General features: G+C 39.0%; 1 protein-coding gene across 1 annotated transcript in view; it reads right to left on the reverse strand.

Moving 5' to 3' along the window:
• SVEP1 (sushi, von Willebrand factor type A, EGF and pentraxin domain containing 1) overlaps window positions 1-24,197 on the reverse strand; it is a 200,268-nt gene that overhangs the window by 27,945 nt on the left and 148,126 nt on the right. The window contains exons 38-44 of the mRNA XM_022579081.3: window positions 20,438-23,229; window positions 18,302-18,527; window positions 16,442-16,597; window positions 11,707-11,770; window positions 10,158-10,331; window positions 6,774-6,950; window positions 2,685-2,855 (exon numbers count right to left, since the gene is read on the reverse strand). Coding sequence (XP_022434789.2) covers window positions 2,685-2,855; window positions 6,774-6,950; window positions 10,158-10,331; window positions 11,707-11,770; window positions 16,442-16,597; window positions 18,302-18,527; window positions 20,438-23,229 — 3,760 coding nt within the window. The remainder of the gene's footprint in view (window positions 1-2,684; window positions 2,856-6,773; window positions 6,951-10,157; window positions 10,332-11,706; window positions 11,771-16,441; window positions 16,598-18,301; window positions 18,528-20,437; window positions 23,230-24,197) is intronic.

Raw genomic sequence — 24,197 nt, forward strand, 5'->3', positions numbered from 1 at the left:
TTGGCATTTTTGACTTAAGACATGACACCATAAAACTCCTAGAAGAGAACATTAGCAAAACATTCTCTGACATAAATTGTAGCACTATTTTCTCAGGTCAGTTTCCCAAGGCAAAAGAAATAAAAGCAAAACTAAACAAATGGTACCTAATCAAACCTATAAGCTTTTGCATAGCAAAGGAAACCATAAGCAAGATGAAAAGACAACCTATAGGCTGGGAGAAAATATTTGCAAATGATGCTACCGACAAGGGCTTAATTTCCAAAATATACAAACAGCCCATACAACTCAATATCAAAAAAACCAACAACCTAATTTAAAAATGGGCAGAAGACCTAAATAGACATTTCTCCAAAGAAGACACACAGATGGCCAACAGGCACATGAAAAGATGCTCAACATCACTAGTTATTAGAGAAACGCAAACCAAAACTACAATGAGTTATCACCTCACACTGGTCAGAATGGCCATCATCAAAAGGTCTACAAATAATAAACGCTGGACAGGGTGTGGAGAAAACCCTCCTACACTGTTGGTGGGAATGTAAATTGGTACAGCCACTAAGGAGAAGAGTATGGAGGTCCCTTAAAAAATTTTAAAAAGTTACCATATTAGTTACCGTATGATCCAGCATTCCTACTCCTGGGCATACATCCAAAAAAGACAAAAACTGTAATACGAAAAGATACACGCACCCCAGTGTTCTTAGCAGACAATGGCCGATAGCTATTAGCAGACAATAGCTGCTAATAGCCAGTAGCTAATAGCAGACAACAGACAATAGCCAAGAAGCAACCTAAGTGTCCATCAACCTAAGTGTCCATATATATATGCACGCACGCACACACACACACACACACACACACACAATGGAATATTACTCAGCCATAAAGAAGAATGAAATATTGCCATTTGCAGCAACATGGATGGACCTAGAGATTATCATACTAAGTGAAGTACGTCAGAGAAAGACAAATATTATATATCACTTATATGTGGAAACTAAAAAATAATACAAATAAACTTATTTACAAAACAGAAAAAGACTCACAGATAAAGAAAACAAAATTATGGTTACCAAAGGGGAAAGGAGGAGTATGGGACTAACAGATAAACAATACTATATATAAAATAAATAAAAAGGATTTATTATATAGCATAGGGAACTATATTCAATATCTTTTTTTTTTTTTTTTGGCAGGGGGCCGCACCATGTGGGCTTGCGGGATCTTAGTTTGCCAACCAGATATTGAACCCGGGCCCTCGGCAGTGAAAGTGCAGAGTCCTAACCACTGGATCGGCAGGGAATTCCCTCAATATCTTGTAATAACCTATAATGGAAAAGAACCTGGAAAAGAATATATATCCGAATCACTTTGCTGTACACCTGAAACTAACACAGTATTGTAAATCAACTATAAAATTGAAAAATCAACAATAAAATAATAAAAAAAGACTTTGGCCTTTTTTCACCCCAAATCCAAATCTGACCACTGTCCTCATGGCCATGTGGACAACCCCATCTAACAACCTGATTATTCTTTTAGTTCCTTGGTAATGTCTGTCTTGTTCAGTAGCAGAATTCCTCACTTTTAGTATTTGTAGAATGAATGGAATAATTATTATGATTTGTAAAAAAAAGTAGCCTATCTTATTAGAGAAATGTAAGTTTTAGAAGGACATACTAGGGTGTCTCATTATCTACCTCATTCCATTTTGCAGAATTTTCAACATAGAAACCTCCCCCCACCGAGAAGATATTATTATTATTTTTTTTTTAAGTTTTATTTATTTATTTATTTTTGGCTGCGTTGGGTCTTCGTTGCTGCACACAGGCTTTCTCTAGTTGTGGCGAGCGGGGGCTACTCTTCGTTGCGGTGCGCGGGCTTCTCATTGCGGTGGCTTCTCTTGTTGTGGGGCCTGGGCTCTAGGCGCGTGCAGGCTCAGTAGTTGTGGCTTGCGGGCTCGGTAGTTGTGGCTCATGGGCTTAGTTGCTCCACGGCATGTGGGAATCTTCCTGGACCAGGGCTTGAACCCGTGTCCCCTGCATCGGCAGGCAGATTCTTAACCACTGCACCACCAGGGAAGTCCCCGAGAAGATATTATTGAATGCACTCACAAAATTCATCCTTAGGTTTGCAAATTCAATCCAGCAAGTAAAGAGACAGCTCGTGTAAACATGGAATGCTCGCCACCAGCCCCCGGCATGTCCACGGAGACCAAGTGGTGGGCTCTGGTTCCTTGGGGCCACCCAGCACCTCTTGTCTCATACTCTGCCCTCTGGGTGGGCTGCCTCATCCCTTATGGGGCTCAGGAGTCTGCTCAGGATGGACGAGTAGAACTGGAATCTGTGTTGAAACACCTGAGTGTCCAGGAGGTGCCCTCATGGCCCAGACATGACACAGCTCCCCTTAGCAGCTGGAGAACACTTCCAAGATTTGGAGAGAAGACTTGCGTAAGGAGCCATGATTGACTGAGACAGGGGCCATGTGCTGGGCCAGAGGTCTGTGTGCAAGCCTTCAAAAATCAAACTCATAAAGTTAAGGAAAATGACACACATGTTAAAAGAAGACTGAAAGCCAAGGAAAGATAAAATAGCGTGCATACTAGTTGTTGGCCATAGACTGCCATATACATTTTCCTACAGCTTCAGTAAGAACTAACCATTCAAATATTTCCTTACCTCTGCAGACAGGAGGTGATGTCCAGGTTCCATTCTCTAGGCAAACACTCCTCAGGGAACCCTCCAACACGTATCCACTGTAACACGAGTAGGTGATCATGTCCCCATACTGATAATGTACACCTCGGGCAATTGCATTTTCTACGTGAGTTGGTGGACCACATGAGATTTCTATAGGAAAACCAAAAACATAATTAAGCTTGTGCTACTAACCCAGCCAGTGGTTGGGAGAGGACACAGTTTCACCTCTAAGACTTAAAGAGGAAAGACAAAATACATAAAGGTAACCTTTTCACCTACATAATATCTAAAAGATACCAGCAACTAAAGGCATCACCTGCTGCTCTCTAGAAAAATTAGATGTACAATCAAAGATTTTGTCTGCTGATTCACATGTTGAAGCTGAGCTATTTTATACTCAAGGCAGTTAAGTCTTGCCTTCTTATACCTCGCCAAAGAGGTATAAGAACTTCAATGCAGCATGCTTATCAAATAAGAAGAGAAGAAGCATGGGGATTATTTATAGTCTATCACTTTAGAGTAAAGATCATGAATTGTAGTACTGCAGATTCCATCATGGCTGTTTTATTAGTGCCTAGAACAGTGCCTGGCGCACAATGGGCTCTCGATACATGTTTGAAAAATGAGTAAATGAATGAATACTGTCTCTAGCCCGAAGATACTCCATTTACACAGCTTGATGAGGTTTATGAAATTCAAGTTTTCACATTAGTTTCCCTCTTTCCAAGACAGTAAAGCAGTGACTCTCTTCTTTTGGAAAGTGTAAGATTGAAGGAGAATCCTCTCTTTTAAAAGCGCATGTACTGAAAATTTAAATAAAAATGTTTATAACTAATTTTGCTTTGAGAACTTTACAAGAGAATAAACTAGATAACTAGAGTTTTTCTGTGGTGTCTCACAAGACAAGGACTGGATTGGAGTCAGGACTCTCATTAGTATCCAGTTTGTATAAGGCTAACTTTTAGATGAGTCTTCATGAACTGGCTTCTAAAAGGTCACTTTGTGGTCATAATGCTATTAAAATCTTGCCAGAGGGGATGATCAATTTGTCTGATTCTTCTAAATTTTCTTTTCCTTCTAAGGTAGTTAAAAACATTAATTCAATCAGTCAGATATCCAATATGTATCAATGCATACTGTGTACCAGAAACTGGAAAGAAAGAAATGGAGAAAATGCTGTACCTTTGCTCAGACAAATGGGTGAAGATAGACAAAGAAATACTGTCGTACAACTTAAAAAGAGCTATATTAGAGGTCCGGATGCCATACTGTAGAAAAATTGAGGTGAATGTAACTAATTATCCTTGGGATTGTCAGGGTATGAATCACAACGACAGTGGCCTTTGGACCAGGCCATAAAGCTTGAGTGGATCAGAGGACTGTTGCTTCCAGGTTGGGGGAACAGCATGTAAAAAGATACCAGTGAGCTTGACGGTTCACAGACGTGGTTGTCAAAGCACGGATTTCAGGCCACCTATGTGGGAATCAGCTTGGGTTCTTATTAAAAATGCAAACTTCTGGGCTTTCTAGCTTTTGAGTCTGCATCTTACATACTCTCCCCAGAGGATTCTCATACACACTAAGTTTTAATCACTGATTTGGAGTGATAAATAGCAGGATGAGGTGAAAAGGATGAGGAAGGTGGCTGCTTTGGTCCCTCAGGAAGGATATTTGTTCTAAGCCAAAGACTTCCTGTCTAACAGAAAATGCAAAAGAGGGATTGAGGACAACAACTGTGGAAACTGTCTCCTCTCCTAGGCAACCCCGGATCTTCTCAAGAATACTGAGGAATAATTAAGCATGCACTGAAGGGACATTTGTAATAAATGCATGTCTCTCCTGGCTCTCGCTTCCAGTCCCCTGAGTGGTAAGTCTCCGGGAGCTAAGGCCAACGTGAGGATATGTGGGCAGAATCGGGCCACTTGGCCTGCTTTAGTTCAGGCTGATGGCTTTAAAGGAGCCTAGACAGTCAAGGCTTATACATACTTAGTTCTTCCCACTTCACTAGGGGTAGATTTCATAAGGAGTTGGGACCCAAATCCCAGCTAAAAGTATGATACACACTTTTCTGGAGTAAAATCAAAATTCTAATGCTGCAGTAGGCTGCTAGCTGAAAATTCAAGGATTTGGGGCTACTTTACAGCTCTTCCTATCAGGACATATCACAAATATATACCAATTCATTTTTCAAAACAAACCTATAAGATAGGAATTATTGGTGCTATTTACAAATGAGAACTCCAAAGTTCAGAAAAGTTAGGGCACTAGCATAAGTTTAGAATTAGAAAGTTTTGAGGACAGAACTCAAACCCCAGGTTTTCTCTGATTTCAGAATCCCCATTGCCTTCATATGCACTTTTTTTTTTTTTTTTTTTTTGTGGTACACGGGCCTCTCACTGTTGTGGCCTCTCCCGTTGCGGAGCACAGGCTCTGGACGCGCAGGCTCAGCGGCCATGGCTCACGGGCATAGCTGCTCTGCGGCCTGTGGGATCTTCCCGGACCGGGGCACGAACCCATGTCTCCTGCATTGGCAGGCGGACTCTCAACCACTGCGCCACCAGGAAAGCCCCCATATACACGTTTTTAATCTCATTAATTAAAGTGCAAGTGTTCCGAAGATGAAGACCACTGTAGGCATAACATAGTTTTATACTATGTAGCCCATTACCGCACATCTGGTTAGACTCGATGAATATTTGTTAGTTGACTGCTGTAGAGGGAGTAGCCTGGACCACAAAGGAGGGCAGGATATTGGGCAGGAAAGATGCTTTATGTGTGTTAAGAAATGTCAAGAATTCTATAAAAAAGAATGAAATAATGCCTTTTGCAGCACTAGAGATTATCACCCTAAGTGAAGCTAAGTCAGACAGAGAAAGACAAATATCATATGATATCGCTTATATGTGGAATCTAAGAAATGATACAAGTGAACTTATTCATAAAACAGAAACAGACCCACAGACGTATAAAACAATCTTATGGTTACTAAAGGGAAAGGAGGGGGAGGGATAACTTAGGAATTTGGGATTAACAGATACACACTACTATATATAAAGTAGCACAGGGTACTATATTCAATATCTTGTAATAACCTATACTGGAAAAGAATCTGAAAAAGAATATATATATAGATATTTGTAACTGAATCACTTTGCTGTCCACCTGAAACTAACACATTGTATATCTACTATACTTCAATAAAAGAAAAAAATAGCAAATGCTTATGTAAATTAAAATATTTAAAAAAGCAGAATAATGTCAAGAGTTATCACAAGGCAACAAGAGATGCTGCCAGACTGTGTGTTAGGTATCAGCATGGTGCTAGCCCAGAGCTTTTCCAGTTGTGGTTCCAGCACCAGCAGTATTGCCATCAGCAACACCTGGGAAACTGTTAAAGATGCAAATTCTCAGGCCTCACTCCAGACCTATTGAATCAGACACTCTAGGATGGGCCCAGCAATCTGCTTTTTAAAATTTTTTTAAAATATTTATTTATTTACATATATATGCACGCATGCATGCTGCACCAGGTCTTAGTTGCAGCATGTGGGATCTAGTTCCCTGACCAGGGATTGAACTCGGGCCCCCTGCATTGGAAGCACGGAGTCTTAACCACTGGACCACCAGGGAAGTCTCCCAGCAATCTGTTTTTAACAAGCCCTCTAGGTGGTTCTGATATCCGCTCAAGCTGGAGAACCACGGTGAAATAATTTTTGTATTGCAAATCATGCATAGCCCATTAAAGGAGAGTTTAGGGACTCTGACAGCGTGGAGAAAAAAAGGTATTTTAGATTTAATATCCTGCTCACTCTTAGAAGAGCACGTTTTGAAGACCTGTTCAGTAAATTCTGGTCAGGCAGGTTTTAGTCTAGTTCTGGACTGTGTTTTTTATGTTTGGATTTTAAATTAAAAAAAAAATTTTTTTAAGTAGCAAGACAGAAGTTGATGACAATGATAAGATAGAGTTCTAAATATCTACATGTAAGTTGCCTGACTGAAAATAATCTCCCAAAGATGAGAAAACACTTCCCACTAATGAAATTCACTGGATCCCATGTGTTGACTTACTTTCACATCTGGCACTTGTCTGTGTCCATGTCTCGTCAGGGCTGCAGGTGATGATGCTTTGGCCCTGGAGCAGGAAGCCTTCCCTACACTTGATAGATACGTTCTGATCGACATAAAACTCCTTTTCAGAAAGCACAGCATTCTCAGGGATCACAAAAGGGACAGGGCATGGATTTGCTGTTAAAAATAAAAGAAAATGTGTACTGGTATTTTCCCTCTTTTCTGAGTTTGTTTCTTTGAAGGCAGAGCATTAGCCCTGCTGGAGCTGGGTTCTCAGTAATGATAATATAAGGCTTAAAAATACAGAACTTCACACCATCACCCTGATACCAAAACCGGACAAAGATGTCACAAAAAAAGAAAACTACAGGCCAATAGCACTGATGAACATAGATGCCAAAATCCTCAACAAAACACTAGCAAACAGCATCCAACAACACATTAAAAGGATCATACACCATGATCAAGTGGGGTTTATCCCAGGAATGCAAGGATTCTTCAATATACATAAATCAATCAATTCGATACACCACATTAACAAATTGAAGGAGGAAACCCATGTGATCATCTCAATAGATGCAGAAAAAGCTTTTAACAAAATTCAACACCCATTTATGATAAAAACTCTCCAGAAACTAGGCATACAGGGAACCTACCTCAACATAATAAAGGCCATATACGACAAACCCACAGCAAACATCATTCTCAATGGTGAAAAACTGAAAACATTTCCTCTAAGATCAGGAAAAAGACAAGGTTGCCCACTCTCACCACTATTATTCAACATAGTTTTGGAAGTTTTAGCCACAGCAATTAGAGAAGAAAAAGAAATAAAAGGAATCCAAATCCGAAAAGAAGAAGTAAAGCTGTCACTGTTTGCAGATGACATGATACTATACATAGAGAATCCTAAAGACGTTACCAGAAAACTACTAGAGCTAATTAATGAATTTGGTAGAGTAGCAGGATACAAAATTGATGCACAGAAATCTCTTGCATTCCTATACACTAACAACGAAAAATCTGAAAGAGAAATTAAGGAAACACTCTCATTTACCAATGCAACAAAAAGAATAAAATACCTAGGAATAAACCTAGCTAAGAAGACAAAAGACCTGTATGCAGAAAACTACAAGACACTGATGAAAGAAATTAAAGATGATACAAACAGATAGAGAGATATACCATGTTCTTGGATTGGAAGAATCAACACTGTGAAAATGAAAAATGACCCAAAGCAATCTACAGATTCAATGCAATCTCTCTCAAACTACCAACGGCCATTTTCACAGAACTAGAACAAAAAATTTCACAATTTGTATGGAAACACAATAGACCCCGAATAGCCAAAACAACCTTTAGAAAGAAAAACGGAGCTGGAGGAATCAGGCTCCCGGACTTCAGACTATACTACAAAACTACAGTAATCAGGACAGTATGGTACTGGCACAAAAACAGAAATATAGATCAATGGAACAGGATAGAAAGACCAGAGATAAACCCACGCACATATGGTCACCTTATCTTTGATAAAGGAGGCAAGAGTCTACAATGGAGGAAAGACAGGCTCTTCAATAAGTGGTGCTGGGAAAACTGGACAGCTACATGTAAAAGAAGGAAATTAGAACACTCCCTAACACCATACACAAAAATAAACTCAAAATGGATTAAAGACCTAAATGTAAGGCCAGACACTATAAAACTCTTAGAGGAAAACACAGGCAGAACACTCTATGACATAAATCACAGAAAGAGCCTTTTTGACCCACCTCCTAGAGAAATGGAAATAAAAACCAAAATAAACAAATGGGACCTAATGAAACTTAAAAGCTTTTGCACAGCAAAGGAAACCATATACAAGATGAACAAGATGAAAATTCAAGCCTCAGAATGGGAGAAACTATTTGCAAATGAAGCAGCTGACAAAGGATTAATCTCCAAAATACACAAGCAGTTCATGCAGCTCAACATCAAAACTCAAACAACCCAATCCAAAAATGGGCAGAAGACCTAAACACATTTCTCCAAAGAAGATATACAGATTGCCAACAAACACATGAAAGAATGCTCAACATCACTAATCATTAGATAAATGCAAATCAAAACTAAAATGAGGTATCACCTCACACCAGTCAGAATGGCCATCATCAAAAAATCTACAAACAATAAATGCTGGAGAGGGTGTGGAGAAAAGGGAACCCTCCTGCACTATCGGTGGGAATGTAAACTGATACAGCCACTATGGAGAACAGTACGGAGGTTCCTTAAAAAATGAAAACTAGAACTACCGTATGACCCAGCAATCCCACTACTGGGCATACACCCTGAGAAAACCATAATTCAAAAAGAGTCATGTACCACAATGTTCACTGCAGCTCTATTTACAGTAGCCAGGACATGGAAGCAACCTAAGTGTCCATCGACAGATGAATGGATAAAGAAGATGTGGCACATACGTACAATGGAATATTACTCAGCCATAAAAAGAAACAAAATTGAGTTATTTGTACTGAGGTGGATGGACCTAGAGTCTGTCATACAGAATGAAGTAAGTCAGAAAGAGAAAAACAAATACCGTATTCTAACACAAATACATGGAATCTAAAAAAAAAAAAAAAAAGGTTCTGATGAACATAGGGGCAGGACAGAAATAAAGACACAGATGTAGAGAATGGACTTGAGGACATGCGGAGGGAGAAGGGTAGGCTGGGACGAAGTGAGAGAGTAATATTGACATATATACACTACCAAATGTAAAATAGATAGCTAGTGGGAAGCAGCTGCATAGCACAGGGAGATCAGCTCGGTCTCAACCACCTAGAGGGGTGGGACAGGGAGGGTGGGAGGGAGACACAAGAGGGAGGGGATATGGGCATATATGTATGCATACAGCTGATTCACTTTGTTATACAGCAGAAACTAGCACAACATTATAAAGCAATTATATTCCAATAAAGATGTTAAAAAAAAATACCCCATAGTATTTGGTTTGGATATGCACAGATTTGTTTCTCTGGGCCAATGTCACCTATAGGTGAATTTTCCACCATGGTTTAGACATTTGGGAAACTAATTAGAAAACTGAATCTGATTTTTTTTTTTAAACATCTTTATTGGGGTATAATTGCTTTACAATGGTGTGTTAGTTTCTGCCCCATAACAAAGTGAATCAGTTATACATATACATATGTTCCCATATGTCTTCCCTCTTGCGTCTCCCTCCCTCCCACCCTCCCTATCCCACCCCTCCAGGCTGCCACAAAGCACTGAGCCAATATCCCTGTGCCATGCGGCTGCTGCCCACTAGCTACTTTACTACGTTTGTTAGTGTGTATATGTCCATGACTGAATCTGATTTAATCCCCTCCTAAGGTCAACACACACGTTTGCAGAGAGGAACTGGGTGGCTCCAAGTCCCATTTTCCGTGCAGGAGGCCTCGGGTGCCCCTTCAAGGCTGTAGCCTCTGTTGCAGGAATACACCACGCTGGGTCCAGCAGTACTGTTTTCAACTTCAGCTTTCCCATGCAGAAACCCAAGTGGAGCTTCACACTTGGTCTCTAAAAAGAAAAAGAAAAGCTTTATCTTAAGTGATTTTCCCAATCCTCTTTCCTTCTGCAAAGAACTTGTATCACTTATTTAATAATTTAGAAAGAAAAAGAAAAGAAAACCACAGAGTAACAGGATCCATACAGAACATTTTCTTACTATCTTGCATTTCAGAGATAGAAACTATTCAAACCATTATCATTGTAGTTTGAATTAAACCTGCTGCAAAACGGAAACAATCCCCTCACCGACACCATAGCAGTTTCCTATTGCAGACATAGGTGTTTCCTTTTCATTCTCCTCTCCTTTCACCCTGCAGGTACATTCACACACTTTTTGATAATGAACAACTGAGATAAAAAATGCTATTACTGGGAATGCCCAATGATGCCTTTCTGTGACTTGAGATGTTACTCAATGTTTATGTATGTGTTTATGTACACACACACACGCACACACGGTTCTTTTTTGGAACTAAAAAGTCATATTCCCCATTGAATTTCAGCCATATGATATTGCTTAAAAGACTTAAGATTCCTATTGCATACAAAATCAACTGATTAATCTATACTAGACAGTATGGTTGAAACAACAGTGAACAAAGATCCAGGTACCCCAAGTCCTAGTGTTAGCTCCACCACTAACTTGATTTCTGATACTGGGCAGGTCACATCGCCCTCTCCCAGCCCGTTTTCACTCATCGGTCAACTCAAGGGTCTGGACTATATTATTCAAGAGGCCCCTTCTAGTTTGAAAATTTGATGACTCCTCCAGAATTATTAAGAGAAAAACATTTTTAAGCCTGCCGTTTTGATTGGTTTGTAACTATTGTATTTACATACATTGTCTTTCGGCAGAGGAGTAATATGAGCCATATCCTAGGAACAGAGTCACCTGTATTCACCCACATCCCGCTAGATACACTTGACTGTTCTCATACAATGAGTTAATGAAAGTTCCACAGACAGTGTGAATATTCATTTATTGGACAGTGGTACCAACATCATTTTAAGAAGATGTCAGTAGTGCCCAGGACTGTTACCAAGGCAACAGCTCTAAGCCTTCTCATTTATCATTATTTTGGGGAAAAACCCATAAAAAGTCAGGTAAACTCAATAATTAACTAGTTTCTAAACAAAATGTTTGCCATTCCAGGGTCAGCAATCTTGTGCTCTATTGCAGTTTAATCATTAATCTCTACCACAGTGTTTCACCCTTCTATTGCTTTGGTGCCCTTGAGCAAAAGCCCGTAAAAGGTTCTCATGCAGTTCACGGAGTCCATTTTTTTTTTTTTTAATTACAAAAATGACTTATAAAGAAAATGTGGCCACATTGTTATTTTGTGTCCTTAGTATCGTTTTGGGGACTAAGTGTCATTTGACTTACTTTTGCACGTTGCCACCCCTCCACTCCACTGTCCGTTCTCCTGACAGACCCGTTTCCTGTTCCCCTGTGAATCAATGAAAACAGGTCATTGACAAGATGGTACCTCTATAATGAAAAACTAAGGGAATGCAAAGCCACCTCAGATGTGAACTTGAAACTCTTGGCACTGGAATGCTAAATAAATTCATTAAATAAATATAGTTTAAGAGGGAGGTTTAAACTTCCAAAAATGTTTTCATCAAATTACCTCAAAATTCGTATTCTGGCTGATGGGTGTAATTAAGGTGCAGACTTGGTTTCACTTTTTGTTTAAATGATAACTAATTATAACCAATAGCAAAGACTGGTGAAGAATGTGTCTGAAATGTCAGAGGTATATTTGCTTAGGATACTTAAAAATATTTTGACTTAAATTTATTCTTTAATACCTGAGAGGTACAGCAAAGAAGGTGAATTAGTTTATTTATACCCTTGGACATGAAACATGTCAAGATAGCTTATTGGTATCAGGATTGACTTTTTGACAATGTAATGTATCCATTAAAGATAAACTTACCCTATTAAGGTCCCGAGCAAGTAAAATTTTAAATATTTTGAGTAAAAATCTTTCTAAAATTTATTTCCCTGCCTTCAGAAATAGAGTAAAAACAATGTAATTTACTTAAAAATATTTATAGTTGTTATTCAATGCACTTTGGGTATATTTTCCAATATCCCATAGCCCTTGGGGGCTATACAGGCTGTCTGCGCCCCCTAGAGTTATTATGGGCTGAGCTAGGCTAAGATTACTGGGTTTTTATTTCTGGATATAATTTTTATGCGACCTTGCTGCCTCTTTCTTTGTTGTTTATCTCTTACTGTCATCAGTGTTCCTAATGATAACCTTTTCCCGTGTTTTAAATTCCTAACTTACTATGGAACAATAAGATAAATAAAATTCTCTAACATTATATGTTAAAAAAAAAAGATTAGGTTCCAAGTAATGTATTAAGGGGCTTGACCCTAAGTCAAGTATATGAACCTTAGCACATGGATTTTGTCTCATGGCTTTTCAATCCTCAGAGCTCTTTGGATACATATCCTCTTGAAGCTGTGTTCTAAATTAGCAAGATGTCTGACAAGGAGCAATCACCTCTACTTTGGTTTTTATCTGATTGACTGATGTCTTTTATCCTTAATCTTCTATTCAAAGGTATTTACTTTGAGCTATCAGTTTAATTACTGACAAATCTTTACGTATAAAAAATCCATTGACTTTGATGGAAGGATACTCTCCTGACTTTCCAAGAAAATAACTGAACCAATAAAATTAAATTTTTAAAAAATATATATTCATTATTTTCTTCTTATTGAAAAAATAATATGTTTTGACTACAGAAAGGTTGGAAAACATGAAAGAAAAGTACAAAGGATTCTAGGATTCTTCATTCAGAGATAAACCCTGTTAACATTTGCTGTACTTTTGTTGTGTTTATATACTCATGTATGCACAGGAAAATATACTATTCTAGTTTGTGAATTATTATTACTTTTTTTTTTTTGCGGTACGCGGGCCTCTCACTGCTGTGGCCTCTCCCGTTGCGGAGCACAGGCTCCGGATGCGCAGGCTCAGCGGCCATGGCTCACAGGCCCAGCCGCTCCGCGGCATGTGGGATCTTCCCGGACCGGGGCATGAACCCGTGTCCCCTGCATCGGCAGGTGGACTCTCAACCACTGTGCCACCAGGGAAGCCCTCTTTATTACTTTTGAGGAAGTATACGACAAGCCATCAAAGCCAGCTCCCTATTTGGGTACTTCCAGAGTGGACTACACTCAAGTAGCTAATTTTAGTCAATAGGTTAGCATTTTTCCCACTAAGATATTTTTCTTTTTCTTTCAATAATTCACATAATATTCTGTTTCAATTATGTCAATTTTTGTTCCAATAAAAACTCAACTCTATTTTCTGTAATTATTGCTGTAAAAAAAAAAAATCAAACACCATCTGTTGGTTCCCTCCTTAGTAAGTTGCAAATTTTATCATGCTTTTCCTTCTTTCTTTTTCTCTCTCTATCCCTTTACTTATCTTGCTTTTGTTTTGTTTTTTATCTGGAGTTTTAGATACAGATTAGCATCAAGTTACTATTTTTGACATAATGTATCTTTAATCAACAATTAAGTTAGATAGTTATAGTAAGTTTTAGAATCATAGATACCACTTTATTGCTCACTACCAGCGATTTTAGAACATGACTATCTCATTTTTGAGTTATTTTGATTTATTCCTCAGTTGCCTGTAGTGATTTTTTTTTTAAGTTTTTTTTTTTTTTTTTTTTGCGGTACGCGGGCCTCTCACTGTTGTGGCCTCTCCCATTGCAGAGCACAGGCTCCGGACGTGCAGGCTCAGCGGCCATGGCTCATGGGCCCAGCCACTCCACGGCATGTGGGATCTTCCCGGACCGGGGCATGAACCTGTGTCCCCTGCATCGGCAGGCGGACTCTCAACCACTGCGCCACCAGGGAAGCCCGCCTGTAGTAATTTTTGCTTCGAGAAGACTGCATGTGTAGTAAAATTTTTGAGATTTAGATGACTCAAAGAAGTTGTTTACCTTACATAAAAATGATAATTTATTTACCTATTAGAAAATTTTAACATGATTTACATTAGCTGTATTAATTGCTTTGTCTGATTTTGGTAACAATATGCATACTAGGAGTAATGATAATAACTACCCTCTACTGAACTCAGACAATGCATAAAGGGTGGTGCTTGCCACTTTCTTTTATCTCCAGTCCTTGCAGTAACTTTGCAAAGGTGGTTACGGCATTTCTACTACAGATGGGATGAAACAGAGACTCAGAGAGATTCAGTCAGTTCCCCAACATCTTTCATCCAGCAAGAGCAGAGAGCCTGTAACAGAGGTCTGCTGGGACCAAGTCCCTATTCTTAACCACTTTTCCAGCCATTGACCTTTGGTATCTGGGGCACTTGTTAAAAATGCAAAAATTCAAATTCAACAGTTCTGTTTTTGGTAAGACTTTTCCCTAATGGTGTGTTTTTCCATCCAGAGGCATTATAATGTCTGGGTGCCTATATTTTTTTTTCTGACATCAATCAGTAGCCATGATGATGATAACCTAAATCCATTAATTCATAAAAGTTGCAAATTCTGAGATTTGAATTCTATCATTATTGACTGATTTCATCTACTATTTGGTTACTTAGTCATCCAGTTAGCATTGAAAAGATACTTTTCCTCCTTTCATTGTGTTTTCAAACTAATGAATTTGCTCATGGGCATCCCCTAAAAGTTACCAACTAATTTTCTTCTAGTATCATTGTGAGTCTACTGCCATTCATGACGTATTTGATGTGTTTCAGTCCATTAAAGTTATTACCCCGTATTGATGCTAAAATGGTCTCATCTTGGCCTGTGGAAGACTCATCCAATTGGCTCCTGAGTTTTTTTTTTAACATGTCACCTTTGATAGGTTCCTTCCTCGCTCATATGATAAGCTTTTCTAGGCTAATCTTTTACATTTCATGTTCCAGACCTGGACTTGGTTATTTCTGTAAGTAACTGGACATTAATATTTAGAAAAACTTTCTCAGGTGATTCAAACATGTAGCTTGGAATAAGAACAATTGTTAAAGCATCTCTCTCAATTTTGTGGTTAACACTGGGATATTTCCAAAATTTTTAAGGTAAATGATCTACTTCCTCAAATTTAATGACCCATCAGTTTGCTATATATTTGTTTAGATTTTATACCACTTTCCTTCTTAACAAATTGCAAGATTAGTACTCTCACATGAAGAGCAACTGACTTTCAAAAACAGAGAAACTCTTCAACTGCAATAACTATTACATTACCATCCTTCTTTCCCCCGACCTTTAAAAAAAAAAAAATCTTTTGAGGAAATAAAACAAGATCCACCTAAGCCTAGTTCCAGCTTTCATGGACCTATCTTATGAAAATTCTCTGGTTCTATGGTCAGTAGAAAAAAAATGGAACACGCTATACACATTTAACAAATCACTGGCAATGCACACTTCTGCAAAACCTACATTTAATACCATTATAACAGCAAAACAGGAAAGAAGTTTCCCGAAAAACCAAAGGACAACATTATGTAATATAAAACAGGCCTCTTAAAGTGCAAGTCTGATGATGTGTGATCATGCTTTTAGCAAAACTGACTGCAGCATTCACACCAAAGTAAATAGGTGCTGCTGATGGGATTTTAATATTACAAACCAGGCAAGCGTGGTCTTGAGACCTATCATGGTATTTGGTTAGAACTGCTCTGGGGATGTTTTCAGGCCACACCTGCCTTGTGGGAACCTGTAATCTCAATCAAAAACCTTCCAAGGTATTTGGGCCCATTGCTTGAGGAAACCCTAGCTTTGTATAACTAAATTCTTATGGTTGCCTCCCCACAGTGACGGATGGACTGTGCAGAATACAATTAATAGGAGGCGAAAACACAGGTTTAAATGAGCAACTAAAGTCTTGTGGCTGGTATACAAAGTTCCTCTTTTTTTCATGGCTTTGATTCTTTGAGGCTTACTTTGCTTTTTAAAATTGTAAGTCACTTTAAATATTTCTCAGAGAGTGCTAAAATATAAGGCAACAAAGTATAGAAAAGCCTTTTAGGACCCAAATCAGTGAAACAAAATGGCATAACACTAAAAATATTCCTAAGTATATTGGAAAAACAAATTAATGCTAGTTAAACAATTTGTTCGCTTACCTCTAATTCATAACCAGTTTCACAGTGATAAATAATCATGCTTTCAAAGCTGTATTCACTGCCAAACACAAACCCATGTTCTGGACTTTCAGGTTTCCCACAAGAAACTGGACTGCAGGATTCATCAGAAAATGGTGGCTCCCAGGTGCCATCAATCTAAGTAACAAGTTATAAGTTACATTTAGAAATTAGTACACATGAATGAAGAAGTCTGCAAATATTGGTTGTAAATCAGAATAATCCGCAAACGATAGTCAGAGGACCTAGAACTTGGTCCTACTTCTGCCACTTATTTTCTTTGGCCTTAAAAAACGCACATTGATTATCAGATGGCTTTAACAGTCATCACTAAACAATTTTAGACATTTCTGAAACTCACAAAACAAGCATTTTCTTCCTCATAGAATCCTTTAAAAAATCAAGAACACCAAGAAGTATGTTTTCATTATGATGCATGAGGACTGGATGGTAGATACAAATATTCCATGACTTATAGTAATACACCCTTATATTTTACATAATTCTGCGTTTTCACCTGAAGTTGATGAGAAACAGCAACTTTCAGGCATACGATCCAAAGTTTAAAAAGATGGCTTCCTTTTCTCCCTTCCCAACATGAATACTTGAAAACATTCTATCATATATCGTGAGCAAGTCACATAGTTAAAGAAAGAAAAAAAGACACACATACATTTACTTTATTTCCTCACCACGACCGTGAGAATTAACATTTTCCAGCCTTCTTTTCAGGTATAGTGAGGCGTACACAGATGTTTCCCTTGAAGACTGTTATTCTCTTGCTAATGTTGTTTTGTTTTCTTTGAGGAAATAGCATATGAGTTGAATAGCTGTCTAAAACAAGACTTGAGGCTAAGCCCTTTATTCTACAGATGAGCCAGAAATAATTTTATATATATACATACATATATATATGCCTGCCTCATAATTAACCATTCCCCTAATGTCAGAAATATACATTGTATCTAATTTTTCAATACTGTAAATAATGCTTCAATAAATATATTTTTTGCACAAATGATTCTGGGTATTACTATTAACTTTTAAAAGCTACATAGTATTGTTTTCTTTTGATATATCTGGAGTTTATTTTGGTATATATTAATTTTTTTCCCTAGTGGTTCCTTCATTGTATCAGAATGATTTGTTTATTAATGATTCCTTTCTTTACTGACTTGTGATGATTCCTTTATCAGGATCTACTTTTGACTTATTTCTTCCATTCCATTCATTTCCCCTTCTACCGAATTTTACACTAATACCACACTGATAGGAGCTTGGCAATTCTAAGTAGCTTTATTAAAGTGACACAAGTAGTAAGCAGAGGCAGAATTTGACTCCAATTTTTGTTTCTGCTACCTTTGCTCTTCTACTAAAACTGGAAACATATTTGGTAACAATTAGGCCTCATTTCTACACATAGAGAGTCTATGTGTAGACCATACACATAGTTAATCTGTCATGAATCTCTTGTTATAGATAGTTTAACGTTTTATTTGCCTTTGGGACTTTTCACCTGCCCATGGCACTTTCTTACTTTTAAAACTGGGACCATTGGAAAGAAAGATATATTTTATTATACTTCTACCAAAAAAACTTCTCAAATTCTTTGACATGGTTGGAAACGAGACATTTTCTCTTTTCAGAACAGCAAGATACTGCCTGTGTGGATATATGTATATGTATATCTATATCCACACACTTACATATACATATATCTACATACACACACATAGTATAATATACACTTATATATATAAATCCACACACACACACACGCACATAGTATCATATATAAATGAGTTATACCCTACATGTTCTAATTAAGACAGATAATCTTACCTGACATGTTGATATATTAACCCCCTCATAGGTATACCCTTTTGCACATGACACAGAAACTTGCTTATTCACACTGAAATCATCCCCATGAACAAGTATGTGTGTTATGCTTGCTGGCAAAGGACATTTCTTAGGACTGCAAGAGATTCTCTCAGGGAACCAACGACCATCTTTCTGACAGGTGAATGTGTCTATCTCTGTATCCATCATATAACCTTCTAGACACCTGCAACGCAAAAGTAAAAATGAGTGCCTTAAAGGGAGTGCAATATAGTTGGTGACTTATTCTTGGATTCAAGAAACTGTTATAAAGCTTAGTAGACATTTTATGTGATGTATTAAAAATGACTCAAATGTCAGGGGGATGGAGCTGCCTTGCAAAAACACCAAGAAAACAATGACAACCAGATGAATCCTTAGTTATCCACATTAAGGATTAGCCAAGTCTAAAGTTGCTTTAAATGTTGTTGACATGATTTACCTTTGTTCTGGATAATATCATTATTAAATTTATTTTTATTATGAAAATATCTAACAGTTCAAGAAACTCTAGACGAAGTCCAAAATAGACTCAGATACTAGTAAGAATATAACACAATTAACATTTTTGGGGAATCTACTTTGTGCCAAATGAAGTCCTCTACATAGGGTGTGTCTTTTAATCCTGTTTAGTAGGTAGGTATCATGGAACAGTAGTATTGGTGTTCAAACTCAAGTCAAGCTGGCTCTAAAACCCTCTATGATTTTTAAAATTTGCATTTTTTCATTCAGCAAATGTTTACGGAGCATTTGTTAAATTCTAGTCACTGTTGTAACTGCTCTACAAATATGAACCCATTCTCATGTCAACCCTATGAATAGGTGTGATTATGTTCTTTATGCCCATTTTTCAGATGATGAAACTGACACCAGGGAGATTAAATAACTTTCCCAGGAAGCGACAGAGCTGAGATTCCTACCTATGGAATCTGGCTCTAGAGTCCATGCTTTTACCACTATACTATTTTGCTTTTGTAATTAACTAACATTTATTGGGTGGATATATTTTTTAAATTTCACAAATTACCAGGCTAGGTAGCAGTCACAGGTTTTGCAAACTTGGAATGATCTGTTTACTAATAGGTGAAGATCTGAAGACAATCAACACACAAGGAAAAACAAACAGGAGAGTCTTGGGAAGCAGGTCTTATTGTGATTTCTCAAGCTATCTGAGACACCAACGTCCAAATAGAAAATTGAAAATGCATGTCAAAAGCGAGGAATAATTTTTGTTTTTCTTCTTGGTGCATAATCCACTATTCTTTAGGTTTCATTACAGTGACAATCCTCCCTTGGGTCTATTTCTTACTGTAATTAAGAGAAAATGAAGGTAGAGCTAAAATGTCTACAACAGACAAGCTTAAGAAGAGTTATTAAATTATTAATAAAATCTAAGAAGCCAATATGTGAAGGATAATCCATAATTCCTTCAGAGATATCAGTAAAATCTAAATTGATTTCGAGGGTTGAGATATATTTACACATTACAGGCATTTATTCCAATAAAAGTCTAATTTATAAATTCATTCCATATTTTCTCATCTTTTTTTAGTACGACATTTTAAGTAGAGAACTTTTCAGCAAAAATCACTATCTGTGCATTAAATGCTTAGTTTGCTCAGACAGCATAGGTTGGATGTCCCCTCAAGACCGTCTCCCTATTAATGTTGACCAATTAAAGTATGTGATTTTTGACCTGAATTCTTCAGCTTTTGCCTTATTCCCCCAACGTTTGCCTATATGAATATAATCATTAGGTGATACCAAAGAAACTTATCAGCATAATGTTTAAAAAAGAGCCTGTGATTTAAGAGATATTAAAGCTAGCTAGAGGATCTTGCTGTTCCATGAAACGCAACAGAATATGAGAATTATATTAGGAACTACAGTCTGAAAGTGTAGAAATTTATTCTTACAAGTCAATGGATTTCTGCATAATTGTGGATAGAATAAAGCCAAGTGTTAAAAGCTTCAGTTTTTGGACAGCAGCCCAGAGAGGGTGTTTTCTTCCCAGTTAGCTAAATTTTTGACCTATCACTTTGCATTTTACAACCCTCCTGCCTGTGCCCCTTGGAGACTCTAGAGCCATGGTCTTACCTGAGTTTCACTTTACTTCCATAGGTGTGTACTTCTCCAGTTGCCACTGCACTGGAGACAGGTGGTGGGGGTCCACAGGACAGGGGCTCGCAGACAGGATAAGGCTGGCTCCACGTCCCTTTCTCCGTACAAATCAGATCTGAACTGCCTCGGATGACATACCCAGATCTGCAGTTGTAAGTTATCACATTTTCCTCCAAAGAGCCACTCTCACTGGTGAATGCATTTGGTATCGTTGGGGGAGAACCGCAAGAAGTGTGTTCACAGCGTGGGAAGCCAGAGCTCCATTGGCCATTGGCTTCGCAGGTGATTTCAGAAAGTCCCAGGAGCTGGAAGCCTTTGAAGCACTGAATCCGAGCTGCCTGTCCGCAACCAAAATCTGTCCTGTTGACTGCTCCATTTTGAATGACTGGTGGGGGACACGTGCAAGGCAGGCAGGAAGGTGGGCTGCCACTCCAGGAACTATTGGAGAGACACTTTCTTGAAGGACTTCCATGGAGCTTATAACCGGGAAAGCACTGATACTGTATATGCCCCCCATGATAAAAGGAGAAGCCATTAGGGAAGCCATGGGCAAGATCTTCAGGAGGGCCACAGCTGACTGGTTTACAGAGAGGAACCTGGGCATCCCAGTTACCATCTGATTGACAGATGAGTTTGGGGGCACCGTGCAACACGTAGCCGTCTTGACAATGGAACACCACTTTCTTCCCGAAGCCATAGTCCAGGCCATCCATCACCCCATTTGCCACCTGTAGTGGGGGGGAACACCTGACAGGCACACAGATGGGAGTCGTCCCACTCCAACTTCCATCAGCAAGACAAACACGACTGCTGGCCCCCTCCAGCAAGAACCCTTCGTCGCAAGTGTACTCAACCTCTTTTTGGAATGTATACTCCTCTCCCTTTACCTGGCCATTTGCTGAGACTGGAGGTGAACCACAGTCCACAGGAGTACAAATTGGCTCATTCCTATCCCAATTTTTATTTTCTTGACACGTTCTCCTGTCAGTGCCATTCAACACGTACCCGGGATTACACTCATAGTACAATGTGCTCAGGTACGTATAGTTGCTTCCTTTGATGGAGCCATTCATAACTAGATTTGGTTTGGGGCATGAGATGGCCTCACAGAGTGGGGAAGTACCACTCCATTCTCTATTCTGTAGACAAAGTCTTACGTCGGAGCCCACCAGAGTGTGCCCAGGTTTGCAGCTATACTGTATGGCACTGCCCATGGTAGCCTCTGTAAAATGCAAAAAGCCGTTTTCAGGAGCAACAGGCAGGTCACATTCCACTGAAATGCATGATGGCGCACTGCCATTCCAAGTTCCATCCTCCTGGCAGATCAGCACAGGGTTCCCCAAGAGTTCATATCCTGGATTACAGGTGTATGAAACCAGGGTGTTGTATCGGAATTTTGCTGAATGTGTAGCAAGAGATCCCTTTGTGTTTCCCCAGGTTTTAGCCACTGTTCCCAGATGATGAGGCGGGTGAGGAGTCAGATATGGAACTTCCATCATGTCTTCTTCTTGGTTAAAATATTCCTGACCGTCTCTGACCTTAGTACAGTCTCCAAAATCAATGTGAGGGGGGAGACCGCAGTCTATGAGTACACATGTTGGGATGGAGCTTGACCATCCCGACTCTTCACAGGTCTGCATGGCGTGACCAGCTACCTGGAACCCAGGGAAGCAGCTGTAGATGATCATGGCACCATAGCTGTAATCTGCACCTTCTACGAAACCGTTTTCAATGGGATGTGGGGGATCACAGTGGATGGCACTGCAAGATGGGACATCCACATCCCAATCACCTGTCTCTAAACAGGTCAAGGCTTTGGGACCTTTGAGCCTGAAGCCCCGGTCACAAGAGTAGGTAATGGTCTGTCCATAGTGTAGGTTTGTGTAAGAGAATTTGCCATTCGAAATCTCCTTGGGCTTTGGGCACTCAATGGGCTTACAGGTTGGTTTTCTTCCAAGCCAGTGACCATTTTCCCCACAAAGAGTGGTAGAATTGCCCACCAACTCAAAGCCTGGCTTGCAGGTATAGAGAGCTGTGCTCAGATAGGCAAGACCTTGCACGTCAATGATGCCATTGAGGATTTCCTCAGGTTGGGGGCATTCTACTGGCACACATTCTGGCAGTGGAGAGCTCCAGGTGCCATCAGCCTGGCAGAAGGTGGTAGGATCTCCTCTTAAGAAAAACCCATCCACACAAGAATACTTGACAGCACTTCCAAAATGAAGAGCAGAAGAAGGAGCAGGGACACCAAAGGAAATCAGCGGAGGAGGGAGGCAAAGAACCATCTTACAAACAGGAAAAGAATCATTCCACTGCTGGGATGGCAAGCATTTCAGGACAGAGGGGCCCTGGAGGGCGTTCCCTTCTTTACAGGAAAATGTCACCACTCCCACCTCGGTGGGCAACTCCTTCAAAACCAGTTGGTTCTCCAAGAGGGGTGGCTCTGGGCACTTGGCGGGCACACACTTTTGGTTTGGCTTCTTATTCCATTTGCCGGATTTCAGGCACGTCCAAGAATGATCACCAATAAGCTCGTAACCCTCATTGCAGAAAAACTGAACCTTGGACCCTACTTCAAAATTTTCTCCTTTCCTGTAGCCATTCTGGATCGGGGGAGGTTTTCCACAGTTGAGAGGGATGCACGACAGAGGGGATTCACTGTGCCAGTGGCGATTGGCTTGGCAGACAAATACAGGACTTCCGACTGACTTATAGCCTGGGTTACACCGGTATCTCACTTCACTCTCAAAGGTCCTGCCAGCTGTATGCTGCATAACAGGGAGAAAACAATGAAGTACAATTTGTATAACACGTAATATAACTGACAAAATACAGCAAATCACAGTAAAGAAGAACTAAACTAAAATGCCTATGTTAAAATGTATCAATTAAGACATAAGCAAATGAGGACTTGTATTTTTCCAATAGGTCCACTCTATTTTTTTTTATTTAAATAAACAAAAAGGATGGCAGAAGGTCAAATTAGGTAATCCCTACAGCAGAAATGTTGGCCACAGTGGTAAGCCCATAATAAGTAAAGATCAATAGTCTCTAAAATGATTGATGAGTTGATGGAGCAATACCAAAAATTATAAATTACTTGGTAAGTTAAAAAAAATCTCACCGACCAAAGCAGTGCTATAGTGTGTTGTTTTACTCACAGAAAAGGAAACATACACAAACATACATTTGTTTACGCTGTTAGATAATAAGAAAAACACATTTTTTTATGGCTATGGACCTACTGTCAGAGTTTTGTGTTCATCCTTAATATAATTTTAAAAAATTGCACCATAACATAAGGGTGGAAAATAAAAAGTAATATTTTACCTTTTAAACAAAAATTTAATATTCATACTCTCAACATTCAAATATATAAGTGAATAACATAATAAGAGGTCATTTTTAGGCAGTACAAAGATGAATTACTTATGAAAACTTTAAAAAAGATTGCAATGGTTCTTTTGTTAATGGTACGTCTAGCTTCTGTGGTGCAGTGAACTTCTTGGTATTTGGACATGATTATTTGTTTTGTTTATTTATCTATTCCTTGGGTACCCCACATGCATGTAAACACCATGCCATCACAGACCTAATCCGTGTTATTAAATACTAGATCTCCAGTGCTTACCTGGCACCTAGTAGGAGCTCCAGAAATATCTGTTAAATGAATAAATGAAGAAAGCCTCCTTACATATACTAGACACCTTCTTCCAATGGAAAGCTAATACCTCTG

This window comes from Delphinapterus leucas, chromosome 6 (assembly GCF_059928025.1).
Source record: "Delphinapterus leucas isolate spDelLeu-1000000601 "Yukka" chromosome 6, BTC_Dleu_Yukka2, whole genome shotgun sequence".
NCBI classification, from domain to species: Eukaryota; Metazoa; Chordata; class Mammalia; order Artiodactyla; family Monodontidae; genus Delphinapterus; species Delphinapterus leucas.